The 18,625-nt window shown below is 37.0% G+C and overlaps 1 protein-coding gene across 1 annotated transcript in view; it reads left to right on the forward strand.

Moving 5' to 3' along the window:
* Positions 1-16,500, forward strand: part of C1QTNF7 (C1q and TNF related 7) — a 90,168-nt gene extending 73,668 nt beyond the window's left edge. The window contains exons 2-3 of the mRNA XM_061191252.1: positions 9,773-10,018; positions 15,658-16,500. Of these exons, the coding sequence (XP_061047235.1) occupies positions 9,781-10,018; positions 15,658-16,289 (870 nt within the window). The 5' untranslated portion in view covers positions 9,773-9,780 and the 3' untranslated portion in view covers positions 16,290-16,500. The remainder of the gene's footprint in view (positions 1-9,772; positions 10,019-15,657) is intronic.
* Positions 16,501-18,625: the final 2,125 nt, after the last annotated feature.

An 18,625-nucleotide genomic window follows, 5' to 3' on the forward strand; every position in this document is an offset into this window, starting at 1 on the left:
GTCCATTCACCTCTTTACAAATAACTCAATTTCATTCCTTTTTATAGCTGAGTAATATAAGGACAACCATTTTATTTTGAGGATGAGGAAACTCTCTCTGATTAAGACCCTACTCTACTTTAGCAAAAGCTGTGCCTCACTTCTATGCTCAAGGCATTATTTTTATGACTCTATGCTGACGCTCAGATTTTGGACAGCCAATAAATTCAAAAGACTATGTCCTCCAGATGGGAGGGTGGATAGCTAAGGCAAAATAAAGTCCATGAATCTTCTTGGTCAAATTTGTGATTCGTGCTCATTTCCCCAACTGGAAGTATTTCTTTCAATTTGCATTCTTAATAGCTTGAGAAGAATGGTGGGGAAAGCAAGATAAAAACAAAATTTTTCGGTCACTCAGTTTCCATAAACGCCATCATGAATTACATACTGCTGTTGTAAGGATATACATGAAGTTCATATCAAAAGGACAAAAAGAAATTGATAGCACTGAAGATGAGTCGTCATAGGGTCTGGAGAACCATTCTGCCTTTTGAGTTGTGATCCATTCTCTATACAAACAAAGACCTATTAGTCTTCAGAAAATATCCAATCATTTATCCATTCAGAGAACAAAGAAAACAGCAGTACAGTATTCATCACCCTCTTTCATTTTGCAGCACATAGGATGAGGGACCATTTTCCTGCCGTATTTACCCAGAATAGGGACATCTTTCCTTGTTATCTCACGAGACACAATCCCACTTCCAGAATCTGAAGATTCTACGTTGAAAATGCTCAAAAAGGACATAACTTTTTTCTCTAAGTTAACAAATAATTTCCACTCAATGAGTAATTTTTTTCCTGAAACATCCACTCAGTGGAAAACAAATGAAGAGGGGAAAAAATTAAGTAAACAAATCTGAAAACGAGGCCGCAACACACAGAGATGGAGGCGCCTCTACAGTTAACGGTCAAGAAAAGCAGGCACTTTCAGGTTTAACTCAAACAAAATCGAGGTTTTTAACTGGCCCTGATTGAGCCTCACCCAATGAATGACTTCCAGTGCGTCTGGCTCTTTGGGACTAACAGAGAGAATTATTTTTAGCACAACTATTTGGAAACCTCTGAGAACTTGGATCTGTTTTTCTGTCTGGTACCAAAGCAAGATTTTCTCTGAGCTCTCATGAAAGATCCTCAGTCTCTTGTGGATTTAGAATTCTGGAGCAACCCACCATCCCAGAGCAAGGTATGGTGTTTACTCTTTTTTTAGAATTTTGGCAGATGTGGCTGCAATGTCCTATTTCATTACGGTAGCTTTTGAGTGTATTAAACAGATGGCTGTGGAAGAAGAATCCATGAAACTGAAGACCTGGGTTCAAATCTCTGGTCTGACACTAGCTTTGTGACCATAAACAAGTTACCTGACTTCTCTGGACATTGGTTCCCTGTCCGACCTACCACAAAAGGGTCCTTGGGAAGATGATACAGGCTTAACGTTGCTCTGTAGATGACAAAATATTTGACAGATGTTAGAACAGATTACTGTTGTGCCATCATAGCCTTTTACATACAGCAGACAGAGCTTTATAAATTATGAACTGTTTATAAGAATAAATATTGATGAATATTTTCCTTCATTCAACTTTTGTTGAGCCTCTACTGTAGATCAGTCTTTGTCCTAAATGTTCGTGATAGAGTTTGCATTTTGGTGGAGAAAAAGCAATAGTTAGCCATAACACAATGTGGTTGTGTGGCTATGCTGGGTGGAGTAGAGACAGGAGAAGGAAGGGACTTCATGGCCAACAGAAGAAGCTGTTCTGAGGAGGAAAACCAGGGCCCCAAAGGGAGAGCTGAGAAAGAACAAACAGAAGGCACTGGGGTGTAAGCAGCTCAGGTCCGATCCCATCTTGTTCACGGTGCACTCCTAGTGCAGCCAGAGGAGGACAAACCCTGCTGTTGTGAAATCCCTTCCCCTGCAGACCAAGGATATGTCTCGTTTTGGCCTCCATAGTTACCTATCCTCCTCCTAATGATTTCCAGGCAAAACATATTTTCAACTTGAATTAGTAATTGAGCCCTTTGCCATGAAGTAATGTTACAGTTTCCCTCACATGATGTCAGGGAAAACCCAAGTGTTTAGAGACAAAAGAGCTCAGTTCAAATCCTGCCTGGGCCATTTTTAGGGCTGTGTGGACTTGAACCCTCAGACTCTCCATTTTATTATTTGTAAAGTGAAGATAATAGCACCAACTTCATAAACGTGGTGTGGGGATTGAGTAAATGGTGTCTTTAAAGCACAGTAATAAGAATACTAGTAGGTTCCATACATCCTAATTAATCTTTTTTTTTTACTTAGTTTTTTTGTGGTAAAATATACACAACATAAAATTTGCCAGAGTATACAGTTCTACGGCATTAGGTACATTCACAACGCTGTACAACCATCACCACCATCCATCTCCAGAACTTTTCATCTTCCCCAACTGAAACTCTGTCTTCATTAAACACTCGCTCATCATTTCCCCCTCCCTCCAGCCCTTGGCAATCACCATTCTATTTTCTTTCTTTACAATTTTGATTATTCTAGACACATCATATAAGTAGAATCATACAATATTTGTCCTTTTGTGACTGGCTTATTTCACTTGGCATTAAAGTCTTCAAGATTCACCCATGTTGTAATATGTGTCAAAAATTTCTTCCTTTAAAAGCTGAATAATATTCCATTGTATGTATGTGCCACATTTTGTTTAACCATTCTTCTGTTGATGGACACTTGAGTTGTTTCCACCTTTTAGCTATTGTGAATAATGCTGCTGTGAATATGGGTATACAAACATGTTTGAGCCCCTGCTTTCACTTCTTTTGGGTATACCCAGAAATGGAATTGCTGGATTATATGATAATTCTATATTAAATTTTTTGAGTAATCACCATACTGTTTTGTACAGCAGCTGGACAATTTTACATGTCTATCAACTACATTTTAAATTTTTTTCCAGCTTTATTGTGATATAATTAACATATAACATTGTGTAAGTTTAGGGTATATGACATGAAGATTTGGTAAACATATGTATTGCAAAATGATTAACACAATAAAATTAGTTGACACATCCATCACCTCAGGTAATTATTATTTTTGTGTAGTGAGAACATTTAAGATCAACTCTCTCAGCAACTTTCAAGTGTATGATACAGTATTGTTAATTATAGACACCACGTTATACATTAGATCCTCAAAACGTATTCATCTCATAGCTGGAAGATCCTTTGTTTGTACCTTTGGCCAACAACTCCTTGTTTCCTTCACACTTCAGCCCCCGGTAATCACAATTCTACTTTGTTTCTATGAGTTAAGCTTTTTAGATTTCACATATAAGCAAGATAATTTGTCTTTATCTGTCTGATTTATTTCACTTAGCATAATGCCTTCAAGGTTCATCCATGTTGTCACAAATGACAGAATTTCCTTCTTTTTTGTGGCTGAATAATATTCCATTGTATATTTTATATACACACACACACACAGACACACACACACACATATATATATATATATATATATCACATTTTCTTTATCCATTCATCTGTTGATGGAAATTTAGGTTTCTCCAACGTCTTGGCTATTGTGAATAATGCTGCTATGAACATTGGGCTGCATGTACCTTTTCAAATTAGAGTTTTCATGGGAATACAGATATCTCTTCAAGGTAATGATTTTCATTTCCTTCAGATAGATACTACCCAAAAGTGATATTGCTGGATCATATGGTAGTTCTATTTTTAATTTCTTGAGGAATCTCCATATTGTTTTCCCTAGTGGCCATACCAGTTTATATTCTCACCAACAGTGTACAGTATTCCTTTTCTCCATGTTCCCACCAACACTTATTGTCTCTGGTCTTTTTATGATGGCCATTCTAACAGGTGTGAGGTGATAGCTTATTGGGGTTTTGATTTTCAATTTCCTGATAATAAGTGATGTTGAGCATCTTTTCATGTACCTGCTGTCCATTCATATGTCCTCTTTGGAAAAACGTCTATTCAGATTCTTTACCCATTTTTAATTGGATTATTTGGTTTTTAGTATTGAGTTATATGAGTTCTTTATGTATTTTGGATATTAACCTCTTCTCAGATACATGAGTGGCAAATTTTCTCCCCCATAGGTTGCCTATTCATTTTGTTGATCATTTCTTTTGCTATGCAGCTTTTTAGTTTGATGTAGTCCCACTTGTTTATTTTTGCTTTTGTTGCTTATGCTTTTGGTGTCATATTCAAAAAACTGTTGCCAAGACCAGTGTCAAGTGCATTTTCCCTGGGTGTTCTTCCAGAGGTTTTATGATTTTAGGCCTTACATTTAAGTCCTTAACCCATTTTGAGTTATATTTTTGAGTGGTGTGAGATAGGGTTCCAATTTCTTATTTTTTTTTTTTTTTTTTTTGCATGTGAATATCTAGTTTTTTCCAACACCATTATTTATTGAAGAGACTATATTTTGCCTGGTGAGTATTCTTGGCTCCCTTGTCAAGTATTAGTTGACCATGTATGCATGGGCTTATTTTATTTTATAATAAAGAAAAAACATGTTATTTACTGAAAGCTCTCAAACTGTGGACACATTTTCTAGAAGTTGAATCTTCACACTGATTTATTCAGTATTTCTCCAAGTGTTTTCCATAGCTAGTTTAGCAAAAATAAAGGGTTTTATGACTTTAAAATTTTACAAAACACTATATACTACATTCCTGCCTTACAGGTTCAAAATATACATTAACATGAAGGCTTCGAAATCTACAGTACCACAAAGTATTATAATTTTTAAAATAGGGATTTAAAAAAATTAAAGATCTGTTACTTTGTAATCCTTACAGAAAAATAGGATAGAGAGTCATTTACAGCTAACATCCAAGACCGATCTGTTCAAATTAACAATATTTCCAGAGCTTTGATTTTCTAACTCCAAAGGAGCACACTAGTGGAAAAAAATAATACATTTTAGCACATATTCTACATAAATTTACATAATTCAATGCAATCTTTCAAAGTATTTTGTATGAGGAGTGACTGCTAATGTGTATGTTTCTTTTTGTAGTTTTAAAAATGTTCTAAAATTAGATTATGGTGTACATTGAATTGTATACCTTAAATTGGTCAGTTTTATGGTGTGTAAATTAAATCTCAAAAAGCTGTTTAAAAGTATTGTAATGTGTATAGAGCCATGACTCACATAGTTCATTCCCAGCCAGAATAACCAAATCCATCGCAAACCAGTGGGGCAACCAGTGGTTGAAGGATGGATTTTTTAATACAAGGTGTTGAAAATATAAAGTTGGATCCCTACCTCACACTTTTTAATCAGAAAAACTCCAATGGCTCAAATTTTAAAGGTGAAAAAATGAAAATAAAATTGAAAGAAAAGTGGGAGAATTCTTTTTATTATCTTGAAGTGGGGAAGGTCTTCTAAACACAAGAAATTGAACCCCCAAAAATGTCTTCAAGATAAAAAGATTTTTTAAAATACATGAATGAAGTGAAAAAACAAACTGGGAAAAGCTATTTGCTGCTCATGTCATAAACCACATGCAAAGAATATACATATAAATATCTATCGCACTATTGTTTGTAATAGCACAAGAATAAAAATGTCCCAAGTATCCATCAATAGGTGACTCGTTAAATATAATAGATTCTTACGATGGATATTCCATAACGACTAAAAAAAGAATGAGGCAGCTCTATCTGTATACTGATATCTCCAAGCTAAGTGGAAAAGCAAGGTGCAGGAATTTGCATACAGTATGCCTACAGGCGGAAGGACTCACAAGAAACTAGCAACAGTTATTGCCTCTAGAGAGAGAACCTACATGTCTGGGAGACTGAGAGGAAAGAGAAGAGATTTCCTTTTCATTGCACATCTTTTTTTAATTTTATGAACGTGCATGTTTTATCTATACAAAAATAAATATTTTAAATACTTTAGACTATACAAAATTAAAACAACTTAAATCCTTTATCTGTATTTCTCAAACAGATACTGCAAAAGGGACCCATAGACCCCAGGAATATTTCTTTAAATTCTCTCTTTCCTCTTTCTTTTGTAATATTCTCATATTCCATAATTTCTATTTAGTCTTTTTCCCACAAAAATCACACCTTCCCCACCCCCAAAATCTCCTTTGCCCTCAGCCTGAGTTTTTTGTGCTAAGCACTATTCTAGGTGGTTGAAGACATCAATGGCTAAGACAAAGATCCCTGCCCTCATGAAGCTTACATTCTATCAGATAGAGATATTTACAAATTTCAAAGCATAATAAAATTAAGGATAATCTAGTAAATTAGAGGATGATGAGTACAATGGAGAATAGAAAAAAATAGAACAGAAAGAGGGCACGTCATGGGTAGGAGAAGGTCGTTTGCAATGTTAGATGAGGAGGTGAAGGTTGGCTTTAATGAAATGGTAGCATTTGAACAAAGGCCGAAGCAGATGAGGGAGGGAGACATGTAGGCATCTTGGAGAAGAGAGTTCCAGACAGAGGGAAGAGACAGTGTGAAGGCCCTAAGGCAGAGCGTATCTGGCATCTTCGAGAAACATCAAGGAATCCAGTGTGACAGATGATGAGGAAGTGGGAAGAGAGTAGAAGAAGATGAAGACAGGGAGGTAAAAAGGTGGGCAACCAATCAAGTAGGGCCTTGTAGACCATGTACCATGAGGCTTTTGACTTTTAAATGAAATGAAGAACCATTACAAGATAATGCCACTGTAGTTTTCCATTATAACCTACCCCCCTTTTGTCATCCTGACGATTTGAGTCCCAAGCCTCGAACCAAGCCACTCACCATCATGTCATCATCACGGGTCAGGTGCCACAACACCTCGTCCCTCAATTCTGATGAGGATTATTAATGGATGACCATTCTGAGTGCCTTTCAAAGTATTCTAACTGGGAATGCTTTCAGCATTTAAACTACTGTGCAGACAATATTCTAGTGCATTTGTCAAAGAATTGCAAACCATTTGTTCAATGAGTATCTTTGCTTCAGTTGTTTTAATTTATTCTTTCTTTGAGTACCTTTGCCTGGCTCTTGGAAATATTAACATCCTTTCTTCCAAGCACATCTTTAAAACTTTTGCATCCTCTATCCATCATAACCTCAACTCTGACCACACGCTCCTTCATAGACTGATCCCCAACTATTGGCATGTGTGTTCTCAGCATCTCCACCAGTGTCTGAGATGCCACTGCCCAAAGCACCTTCTCACCAGATCGTTTCAAGTCCCTCTTAGGACCAGCTCGTGGCTTCAGCTACAGCATCGCATTCCATGTCTGGTTAAAAGCCTCCTTATAAGTATCTGTTCTCCTCTTTTAAATCCCTTCCCAAAGCTTCCTCTAATCAGTTTTTTGCAAGGTAGAAGATCTAGCAATTTAATCATCCTGTCTTGTTTTAACTGACAAGGGTTTGAATAAAAGATTCTTTCCATTTTCTTTCATCTGAGACACCTTTGGAAGGGCTGGTATGTTTATCAGATCTGCTGGGCTTTTCAGAACGTGCCTTAATCCCAGGTGAGTAATAAGATAAATAATTTTGAGTTTGTGTTCTATAAGCAGACAGGGCATAGAAAAATGTTCTCTTTGATCTTTTTTTGGTGAGGGGTAAGGACAGTGGTAACATGGAGATTTGGTCAAGGGTACAGAGCCTATATTTGGATAAGTTGCTTCAGTTTTTCACTAATAAGATTTCTAGGAATCAGACTTATTTTGAACCACATGTGCACACTATGTTTTTCTCAGTTTGTCATTCCTATCCTCTGGCAAATTTCTGGATCTAATTCCAAGATGTTGCAATTTCCTCATGGGTGCTGTAAAAGTGGTACAGTGTGCTGATTAATTTTCTGATGTGGCTGTCAAAAAAAAAGAAACTTTATCCAACTGCTTGTCCCACATGTTATGATTATTTCCTTTTGACAAGTATACACCAGGCATATACATCAAACATTGTACAGATTTCTTTTTTTTTATTTTATTGATGTATAGTTGATTTACAATGTTGTGTTAATGTCTTCTGTACAGCAAAGTGACATATATATACATTCTTTTTCACATTATTTTCCATAATGGTTTGTCAAAGGACATTGAGTATAGTTCCCTGTGCTATACAGTAGGACCTTGTTATTTATCCATCCTATATATAATAGTTTGCCTCTGTTAATCCCAAACTCCCAATCCTTCCCTCCCCTACACCCTCTCCCTTGGCAGTCGCAAGTCTGTCCTCTATATCTGTGAGTCTGTTTTCGTTCCGTAGATATGTTGATTTGTATCATATTTTAGATTCCACATATAAGTGATATCATATGGTATTTGATATGGTATCATATCTTTCTCTTTCTGACTTACTTTGCATAGTATGATAATCTCTAGGTCCATCCATGTTGCTGCAAATGGCATTATTTCATTCTTTTTTATGGCTAATATTCCACTGTGTTTGTGTGTGTGTGTGTATGCATATATATATACCACATATTCTTTATCCATTCATCTGTCGATAGACTTTCAGGTTGTTTCCACAGATTTCTTATTAAAGTATAGGTCCAACCGTGCAAAAACTGCTCATTTATACCCTCCCAGAATCACATGTATACTCCCACCCAAGATGCTGATAGCTCTAAGACATTAGCCTAGAAAATCAAGTGTCCCAAGCCTACACTATGCACCCCTCAGCCTATATGCCAAATGTGATGCTAATAAAAGATCCATCATCCTCAGCGGCCAGGCTTTGTGGAGGGAAAAACCAAATCCCATTAGATCAGAGCTGAAGAGATCTGTTGCCTGCTTCACTCGGACCATGTGGCAACATGCGTGATTTAATTTCACTCAGCCCTTTAATTGAGTCCCAGTGCTAACAGCTTAATGGGACAGTACGGCATTATATCCTGCAGATTTTATTAAAGTTTGAGACACCTCCACTCAGGACATGCACAGTACTCCAATTAACACTAATTGACATTACACATGATTATCAAATGAAAAACATGATTTTCCTGAAAATGTCACTTCCTTTCTCTTGCTTTAAAAAGCCTATAAATTCTAAGAAAACAACTGTGGAAGCATGCAAAGATTAGATATAAAGATATCTATCTACCATGGTGTTTATACTAGGAGAAAACTGGAAGCAAACGTCTATAATGGGGAATGTTGTACATAAAGGATAGTAGAGGCAAATGCAACAATTTTTTTAATGTTATGAATAATTTTTGACATGGGAAGATGCTCATGACATATTGTTAAGTGAAAAAAAGTTAAAGACTTGCAGGAATGTCATAACATCACTTTTCTTCATAGCATAGAAAGAAAACACCAGAAGGATGTATACGTCAAAATGTAAAGAGTAATTATCTGTGAGTGGTGAGAATAACTTTAATGTTTATCTTATTCATTTGCATCACTAATTTTCTTTTTAAAAATGTGTACTTTTGCAAAAACAAAACATTGTTTTTCAAAGTCCACCATTGATTCCTGCAGAAAAGAAAATGCAACAAAGTGATTTATTCTGGAATTTTTAAAATCTTCACCGACTTCATCTCCACCAACCCGTGTGTGGGGCACTGAGAACTCTGTATCAATAAAGTGCTAATAATTTTCAATGGAATTATGAGGGCAAACAGGGTATTTAGACACACATGGAGAGGTGAGCCCTGGGGTGAATTGTTGCAAATGTCCATTCTCACGTTCAGTTATGCCAAAAACCCCACCTAAGAGGGTGCATTTATGTCCGTGTGTTTCTCTTCCAGAGCCAAAGATGTTTGTCTTGCTCTATGTTACAAGTTTTGCCATTTGTGCGAGTGGACAACCTCGGGGTAATCAGTTCAAAGGAGACAGCTACTCCCCAAGATATATCTGTAGCATTCCTGGCTTACCTGGACCTCCAGGCCCCCCTGGAGCAAATGGCTCCCCTGGGCCCCATGGTCGGATCGGCCTTCCAGGACGAGATGGTAGAGACGGCAGGAAAGGAGAGAAAGGTGAAAAAGGGGCTGCAGGTAATGAATGAAGTTCCATTAAAAAACCCCTCTGTCACCCCCACCTGAAAATCACTCCCTTGTTTTGTTGCTTTTTCTAATGAGAATTGCCCTTTAAATCCTTCTCAACTTCACCTTCATTAATCGTAACAATTTACTGAGTCCTCACTATGCTTCAGATACTGCTCTAAACCCTCTACCTGCATTCTCACTGCATCGTAATGACACCTCTTTCAAGGGGACGTAATCACGTTTTATACATGAGAACACAGAGCGGTAGCATGATTAAATGAATTACTGAAGATGGAAGTGCATGTCTAGTGACTGGCAGAGTTGGAGTCATCTGGAACATCTGATGTCTGTGACCTCTGGGCTGGTACAGCCAGTGGGCAATGGCTGCATGCGAGAGAGCATGGATGGATAGACAGACAGATGGATGGGGAGGAGATGGAGAGATGAAGGAGAGGCAGGAACTAGGAGCCAAAAGCACAGGGGCCATCCTGCTCTGCACTCATATCCTTAACAAAGACACAAAAGACTTACTTGTCACAAAGGAAATTGACAATAATACTGTATAGCCTACCTTTCCTAGTTCAACACTCTCCCACCTGTCCTGTAGCAGCTGAAATATAGATGTATTATTGCTCTTTACAGCAACACAATTGTGTCCTACTCTTTCAGTAATTTTCACTTTTTTCCCCACAAGTTGGCCCATGAAGCTTGCCAGATTCTGCAATCCTTCAAAGTAAACCGAATTGAAATTCTAGTAAGGTTGTGTTAACCCTAAAAGAGGAAGATTTGGATGGAATCAATCTTTGAAAACAAGTTTCTGAGTGTAAAATGTGGAACAAAAGACAGGAAGAAAAAATCAGTAGATCTAAGAAATACATCTCTATCTAGTCATTGCACGTGATTTACTGGTGTTATATGAAACAATATCATAATATATATTCAGAAGATTAGATACCAATTCATTGCTGAATTTATCATGCAGAAAATATTTGGCAAATAAGCAACTACTGAATCTATGACCCTTAATCAACACTAGATAAAGTATCTTCAGGTAAATTTTCAACATCAGATAAAGAACTTTTCATTTGGAGCTTACATCTTTCAAAGGCTCTATTTGGTAGCCTTTATGAACACTCATATGAACACATATGAACACTCTTACTGCTGTACCATGATCATGAATATGTTTGAAATCCTATAATAACACCAGGATCATAGTTAGATATTACTGGTCCTTTTAGTTTACTGTGTCTAGAAGCAATAATGTAGCAGTCACAGAAACATTCACTGGAGTCAGAAAGACATGACATCTTCAATTACTAACTTAGCATCCTTGAGGAAAAAACCTCTTTGAGCCTCGGTTTCCTCATTTGTATGCTGGGGGTAGTAAGTGTCATTGTGAAGATTAAGGAAGATAATACATGTAAAGTACTCAATAGAATAAGTGCCATGTAGTAAGCATTCCGTAAATGTTTGCTGTTATTATTTATTACATTGTGATCTGCCAATATTAGTCTTAGCTAAATTTGTGAATATCCAAAGCCATAGAATAAACTAGAAATGAGCTATCCATTTCATGAGGTAGTTCTAGTGTTATTTAAAGATATGTATATGGATATGTATTCAGAGCAAATTGAATGTTCATAATTGCTACAATTTTAACCATATATGAGATCAGCTATCCCCCATATTCATCAATCCATTCATTCATCCATCCATTCATGCATTTTTCATTCAACAAATTTTTTTGTGCACCTCTTGCTCTCCAGTATTGTTCTAAACCAGTGTTTCTCAACCTCCACACTGATGATATTTGGGTCCAAATAATTATTAACTGTGGGATGGCTATCTGGTGCATTGAATGACATTTAGCAGCATCCCATTTGATGTCAGTAACATCCCCCACCAATTGTGACAACGAAAATGTCTTATGGCATTGCCAACTTTCCCTTGGTGGGCAGTGTTTAATTGCCCCCAGTTGAGAACACTGATCTAGGGAATGCAAACATGAACAAGACGTTGTCCCTGCCTTGATAAACAAACATTTAGGTGGGGGAGGCCAATGTGGAAACACATGATTACAATATGTCGCTATCATCATCATCATCATCACCAACATCACCATTAGTTAAGAACTTACTGGGTGTCAGCAATTTTACATTTAGTACTTAATTTCAGCCATAACCTTATTAGCTAAAATTACAATCAATAATAATAATGTTACAAATGATGAAATTGAGATTCAAAAGTAAAAAAGACTTTCCCAACCTTAGTTATTTAAATCCAATATATATTGATACTTACACACAAGTAAGGATATACGACAGCTAAGAAAGGTAAGAATGCCTTTGTGGTCAATGAAGAGAAGCACACCTCATTGACAAACAATAAGAACAGAGTCCTGTGGCTTTGAGAATTAGCTTTTAATGTGGCTGGAAGTGGACACAACTTGGCTGGAAGCTTCTGCTTCCTGTTTCCCCTTTAATACCATATATGTCTTCTCCAACTTCCTTACTCTAAATTACAAATACAGAGTTTATTATACTGAATTATCAATTTTCTGTAAAAATATCTGTCTCCCTCACTGGTCTATAGCAATTATTGTGGTAGCATATTTTTAAAATTTAATTTAATGTGAATGCACATCCATATAAATATCTTCAGATAACACTAGAACCACCTCATGAACAGATTATTCTATTTCATTATATGACTTCAGATATTCATGAACTTAGCTATGGCCCATATTTGCAGATCACAACATATGTCATAACAGCTAACTTGAGGGTAGGACAGGTGTCATTCATGTCAATGGCATTCAGCCCTCGGAACAGTGCCTGGCATGTAGTGGATGACCAATCAGTATTAGATGGTTTAGATAAATGTATGCATGCACACATACATATATGATGGATGGATGGATGGATGGATGGAAAAAAGAAATGGCACTGAAGAAAAAAATCCTTGTAAGCTTGTTTTGTGGAGAACTAAGAAGAAATTCTTTCTCTCTAAGCTTCAGTATCTAAGCATAGACTAACACTCCATAATTCTCCTCTCTACCCAGCCTATGTCTGACTGAATAGGGAGGGGGAATGATTTATCCCTTCATTCCATTCTTCATTAATTGGCTTTTATCACAAGGGTAAATCCTTCATGCAAACAGAAAGAATTACTGTAAATTATTACCACTAGTCCCTGATTATCTAACTCCCAGCAGTTCAAAATATTAAATAGCTATAGAGATCCAAGTGCTGAGATTATAAAGATCTTTTCACGGCTAGCATTGTAAAATTGCATCTTAGTATTTATGGTTTGGTCTCAAAGAATTTTCAAGAGGATGAAACCTCAAGCAATCTAGTCCAACACCTTCATTTCAAGGACTGGGAAACTAAAGTCAGAGAGGTAAAGCCCCTTCTTCACAGTCACCTAACTAATACATGGCTGAATTAGGGCTTGTCAAGTCTGCTGAGTCACTGTTTACTACTTTCCCAATGGCTTTAGAGTGAACTTAGATCCAATTTCTTCATAGTACAAATGAGGCATTTGAAACTAAGACAATAAGTGACTTGCCCAAAGTTATAGAGGCAAAGAAATTTCAGTACATAATGAAATTTAATGGCAGAAATTGTTACTGATGCCAAAATGTTTTTTTATTGATGCATCAGTCACTGATGAAGACAGCAAAAGTTAGCTCCTATTGAAAATAAAATAACAATGTATAAGTTGTAGTCCTTGATTCGAAAGTTAATTTAACAGTAAAATAGTATTCATATTTCATTTCTACCAAAAAGAAACAAACATTGAAAGATTAGACTACTATGGCCTTATTTCCAGAAATAAATACCAGTTTGTTCTGGCTGGGGCTAGTGGAATTTCGACTTAATAACAAAAGTCATCTAGAGCTGGAGGATGGTCCTATGACCAGTAACAACGCTGATCCTAGTCACCAAAAAAGGGTTACATTCATTATTAGCATTTTCTATGCCTCATAAATTATTACACAACCTCTTTCTAAAATTACTGAAGCAAAATACTTGATGTTTTAAGGGTAAAGCTTTAATTCTCCTGAAACTTGTATTATCCAGAACACTTCATTGCTAAATTTGCCAAATAACTGAATAATGATCAAACTCATACATTGATGTATGTGTAATATTCAAATAAATGATATCAAAGCACTATCAAGATAAAAGGTTTAGCTTAATAAAAGTTCCTGAGAACAAATACATAGTTAAGAGTAAAAGTACACAATATAACAACAATATGCTTTCCCTGACTACAAAAGTGCATTACAAATTACCAATCATTTGGATACTTTTCAAGAAAAAATTTATGGAATGGATTTGGCCATAAAATTGAATGACATTTTTTATACTTTTAAGTCACTGTTATTACATATAAGGTTTAAAAATTAAATAGATTTTGCTTATCACTTTCAACCCATGATCACAATTTCTCTACATTTAGCCTATGGTTGACCTGTAGATATAAATATCTGAACAAACAGAAAATATTCCAGTATGATGATTTTGAATTTGTTGAAATCCTTTCACAGCCCTTATGTATTTTCTACAAATATGGAGACCCAGAGAAAGTAAAGGACTTGCCTAAAATAATACAACCATTTAGCTGCAGAGCCAAAAAGAATTAAAGGTTTTTTATTTCAGCCCCAAAAGTAAGAGGCATTTTGATGAAGGAGAAACCTCATTAGGGTAAGACTTGGATTCCAGTCCTAGTCTTGCTACTGAAGCAAGTTTCTTCACCCCTCTGGAATTCAGTTTTCTCCTCCAAAAAAGAACTCCTGCACAGTGGTGACAGTCACTGTTGTTTGGTTATCGTGACATATTGAAGAGCCCTTACGGTGGTGCACTTTACAAATGACACTCTGGCCGCTGCACCAGATGTTCAGATGCCAGAGCCAGGCAGGCATGAGTTCAGATCACAGCTCCATCACTCCCTAGCTCTGTTTCCTTGAGCAAACTAATTTCTCCATGGTTCAGTTTTCTCATCTACAGCGGAAGTAATAATAATTCTTAGTTCATAAAGTTGTTGCAGGGCTTAAAGAAGATAATGCATGCACCTAAAGCATTGACCCTGATACATTGTAAATGTTCAATAAATATGAGCTAATCTCACTTTGATTAACTTTTTATTGGATTGGCCAAAAAGTTCGTTCGTGTTTTTTTCCAACCCCAAACAAAACTTTTTGGCCACCCCAATATTAATAATCCTGATAGAAGTAGAATGGTGCATAAGACTAAGTAGCCTCTAAGGATTCATCTTGTTCTGTCTGCCCCCATGACCTCACTCTGGGGAATAATATCATCCTCCTTGAATTCCTCCTATAGAGATAAGTATCTATATGTGTCTAATTTAGCAGCAGGTAACCTGTCATCAAAATGATGGTTACTTATTTTAAATTAATCAGGTTTAAAATGATTTCTTACATATTCAGGAAAATGTTCTTGACATTTTGATGAAATTTTTCTATTTCCATTTTAGTGCATCAGTGATTTATTTAAATATTAATTATGTAGTAGTATACTGTTGAAAGTTGACTGAGAAAAAATATTTAGGGTATGTGGGCATGTTGTTTGTGACTCTATATTTACAGAAACTGTTAATTAAACTATAAACTCTTTTTGAAGGTTTGAGAGGTAAGACTGGACCACTGGGCCTTGCTGGAGAGAAAGGGGACCAAGGAGAGACTGGGAAGAAAGGACCCATGGGACCTGAGGGAGAGAAAGGAGAAGTAGGTCCTGTTGGGCCTCCTGGACCAAAGGGAGACAGAGGAGAGCAAGGGGACTCAGGGCTGCCTGGTGTTTGTAGATGTGGAAGCATCGTGCTCAAATCTGCCTTTTCTGTTGGCATCACAACCAGCTACCCAGAAGAAAGGTTACCAATTATATTTAACAAGGTCCTCTTCAATGAGGGAGAGCACTACAACCCTGCAACAGGGAAGTTCATCTGTGCTTTCCCAGGGATCTATTACTTTTCTTATGATATCACATTGGCAAATAAGCATCTGGCAATTGGGCTGGTACACAATGGGCAGTACCGGATAAAGACCTTTGACGCCAACACAGGAAACCATGACGTGGCTTCAGGGTCCACAGTCATCTATCTGCAGCCAGAAGATGAAGTCTGGCTGGAGATCTTCTTCACTGACCAGAATGGCCTCTTCTCAGACCCAGGTTGGGCAGACAGCTTGTTCTCTGGATTTCTCCTATATGTTGACACAGATTATCTAGATTCCATATCAGAAGATGACGAGCTCTGATGAGGACTGCTGGTCTGAATGTCCCAAGATCCTTGTGGCAGACACATTGATTTAATCTGGGGCCCTGGAAGGTGGGACAAGCAGAAATGAGATCCAAAAAGACACCCACTCATATTCCAGAGAATTTACAGACAGTTCTAGCAGAATTTATTAAAACAGGTTGAACCACCAAACCATTGAAACCACACCAAAATGAATTCTATAAAACAATAACCCCAGATATGTTTTCTCAAAAACGATGTTCATAAATATTTAAACAAATTAAAGACAATGTTACAAATTTTCTATTAAATTCCCTGAGTGCTAAAACCAACTGGCAATGATATTATATCATTAAATCTTCATAAAATTACATTTTTGCCTGTTACTTAATAGAGTCATAACATCCCAAAGTCCTTGACAATTCTCAAAAAGTAAAAACCCAAAGGTAAGAGAAGCCAAGTAATTTCAAGCAAGCTAAAGAGAAGTGATTATTTTACTGTATTATTCATTCCTTCATGCTTGTATATATTCACTCAACAACTCTTTAATGAGCCCATATGAGCCAGACACTCTGATGCTGGGTCAGATTTAATAATTTAAAACAATATCTTCACCTTCATACAGGCTAATGTGTGATGAGCACACTCTCACAGTTCAGTGTGATGAGCACCATGGCAAATAAATTGACTGGATGCTGGAGGCATCTGTTCCTGGGGATGGGGGGCAGAGAAGATTTTACACATGGAAGGACATTATGTGTGCTAAGTGTATATTATTAAGTAGGTGGGAGGTATGCAGATAAAACAAGGAATTCAGAAGCTGCATTCTCCCCATCTCATCCTCAAACACCATTGGTATTTGCAATCAGGAATGGGTGAAAAATCTAGAGATACCCTGGGAGGGGTAATGAAAATGAAGAGAAACAAGTTACAGAGACCAGTCAGTAGATCATTCTCCTAAATTCTTTATTGTGATGGTTTCCCAGGACATATATTTGTCCTCTTAGCTTTCTCACAGATAAAGGCACTACTTTACATTATAGCAAGACATTATTTCTCATGGATTTCCCAAGTATTAAATTCAAATAAAGCAAAGCATATGACCATTGATTTATGAATAAGTTGATGGAGGAGTGAACAGGAGGAGAAGAGGGTGTGACCAAATATCTGAGCAAATAGCTGTCTCTTCAAAGTTTCACACATACCTTAGTTCCACTTTCTCTTAGTGTCAACACCTTGTTCGCCACTGAACTGCAATTCCTCAGTTAATCTCACCCATGATACTCTCACCCACACTCCCTTGGCTGATAGTAATGGTGTTCTCTTCCTCCCTCCTTTTTGGCATCATCTGACCCTCCTTCCATGTATTCCTCTCTTTGCTCTTTCATTTAATAAATATCATTTAATGCCTCCTATGTGTGAATCATCACATTGGGTTCTGTGAAGGCAGAGCAACAACACCAAGTTGAATATAGAGCAGCCCCTGCCATCAAATTTCTAAGGACATAAGAAAGGAAATGACATGCACACACACAAAATACCTAGAATTCTGGAAATAAACATGCTGAAATATGCTAAGTGCTAAACTGGAGATAAAGACAAAATATTTTAGAAGGAATGCTGAGGGGAACATGTTAACTCCAAAACTGGGATGTAAGAGAAAACAACTAGGGAAATCTCTGCCCCCTTGGCCTACAGTGACAGATAAGAAGTGGAGGGGCCAAAATGGAGGAAGGGCACTTCCAACAGAGGGAACAATGGGGACAAAGCATGAAAGTGAGAGCAGAGACCAAAAAGAAGAATCCATAGGCCATATTTCAAAAGTCTCAAATATCTACCTGAGGATTGGGGACTTTATTCATGAGAAAGTGTGAAACCCCTGTGTGTTCCAAAGCTGGGTGCTACTATTGTCAAGGGTGAAATTTACAATGATCAAGCAGCTGTACATAAGGCCAATACTTCCTTCTCCCATCTTGCAGATCTATCTTGCTTTCATCATCTTCCTCTGCCTACCATGCATTATCCATTTTTTTCTCTCCTTCTGAGTCAGGACATGTGTCTGGGAGACCAAGGGCAATAAAGATTAGACAAAGAACAGAGAGAAGAGGTGTTTGAGATAGTCATCTACCTCTAAATAGCATCTGAACCTGGAATTCCAAACTATAAAGTATTTTAAAAAACACCCAATGGAAGAAGCTAATGTGGGGAAAAACAAAATATGGGCCCTTTGAAGGCTATGGGATTTGCTGGAGAAACTGAAAATGGAGAAGTCATTACAGACAGTCAAAACCCATAAGAGTATTATGTAATTTAAATTTTCTTCCGATCATGAACCTTGAATGCATTCATTTTTGG

Source organism: Eubalaena glacialis, chromosome 5 (assembly GCF_028564815.1).
Source record: "Eubalaena glacialis isolate mEubGla1 chromosome 5, mEubGla1.1.hap2.+ XY, whole genome shotgun sequence".
NCBI lineage: Eukaryota > Metazoa > Chordata > Mammalia > Artiodactyla > Balaenidae > Eubalaena > Eubalaena glacialis.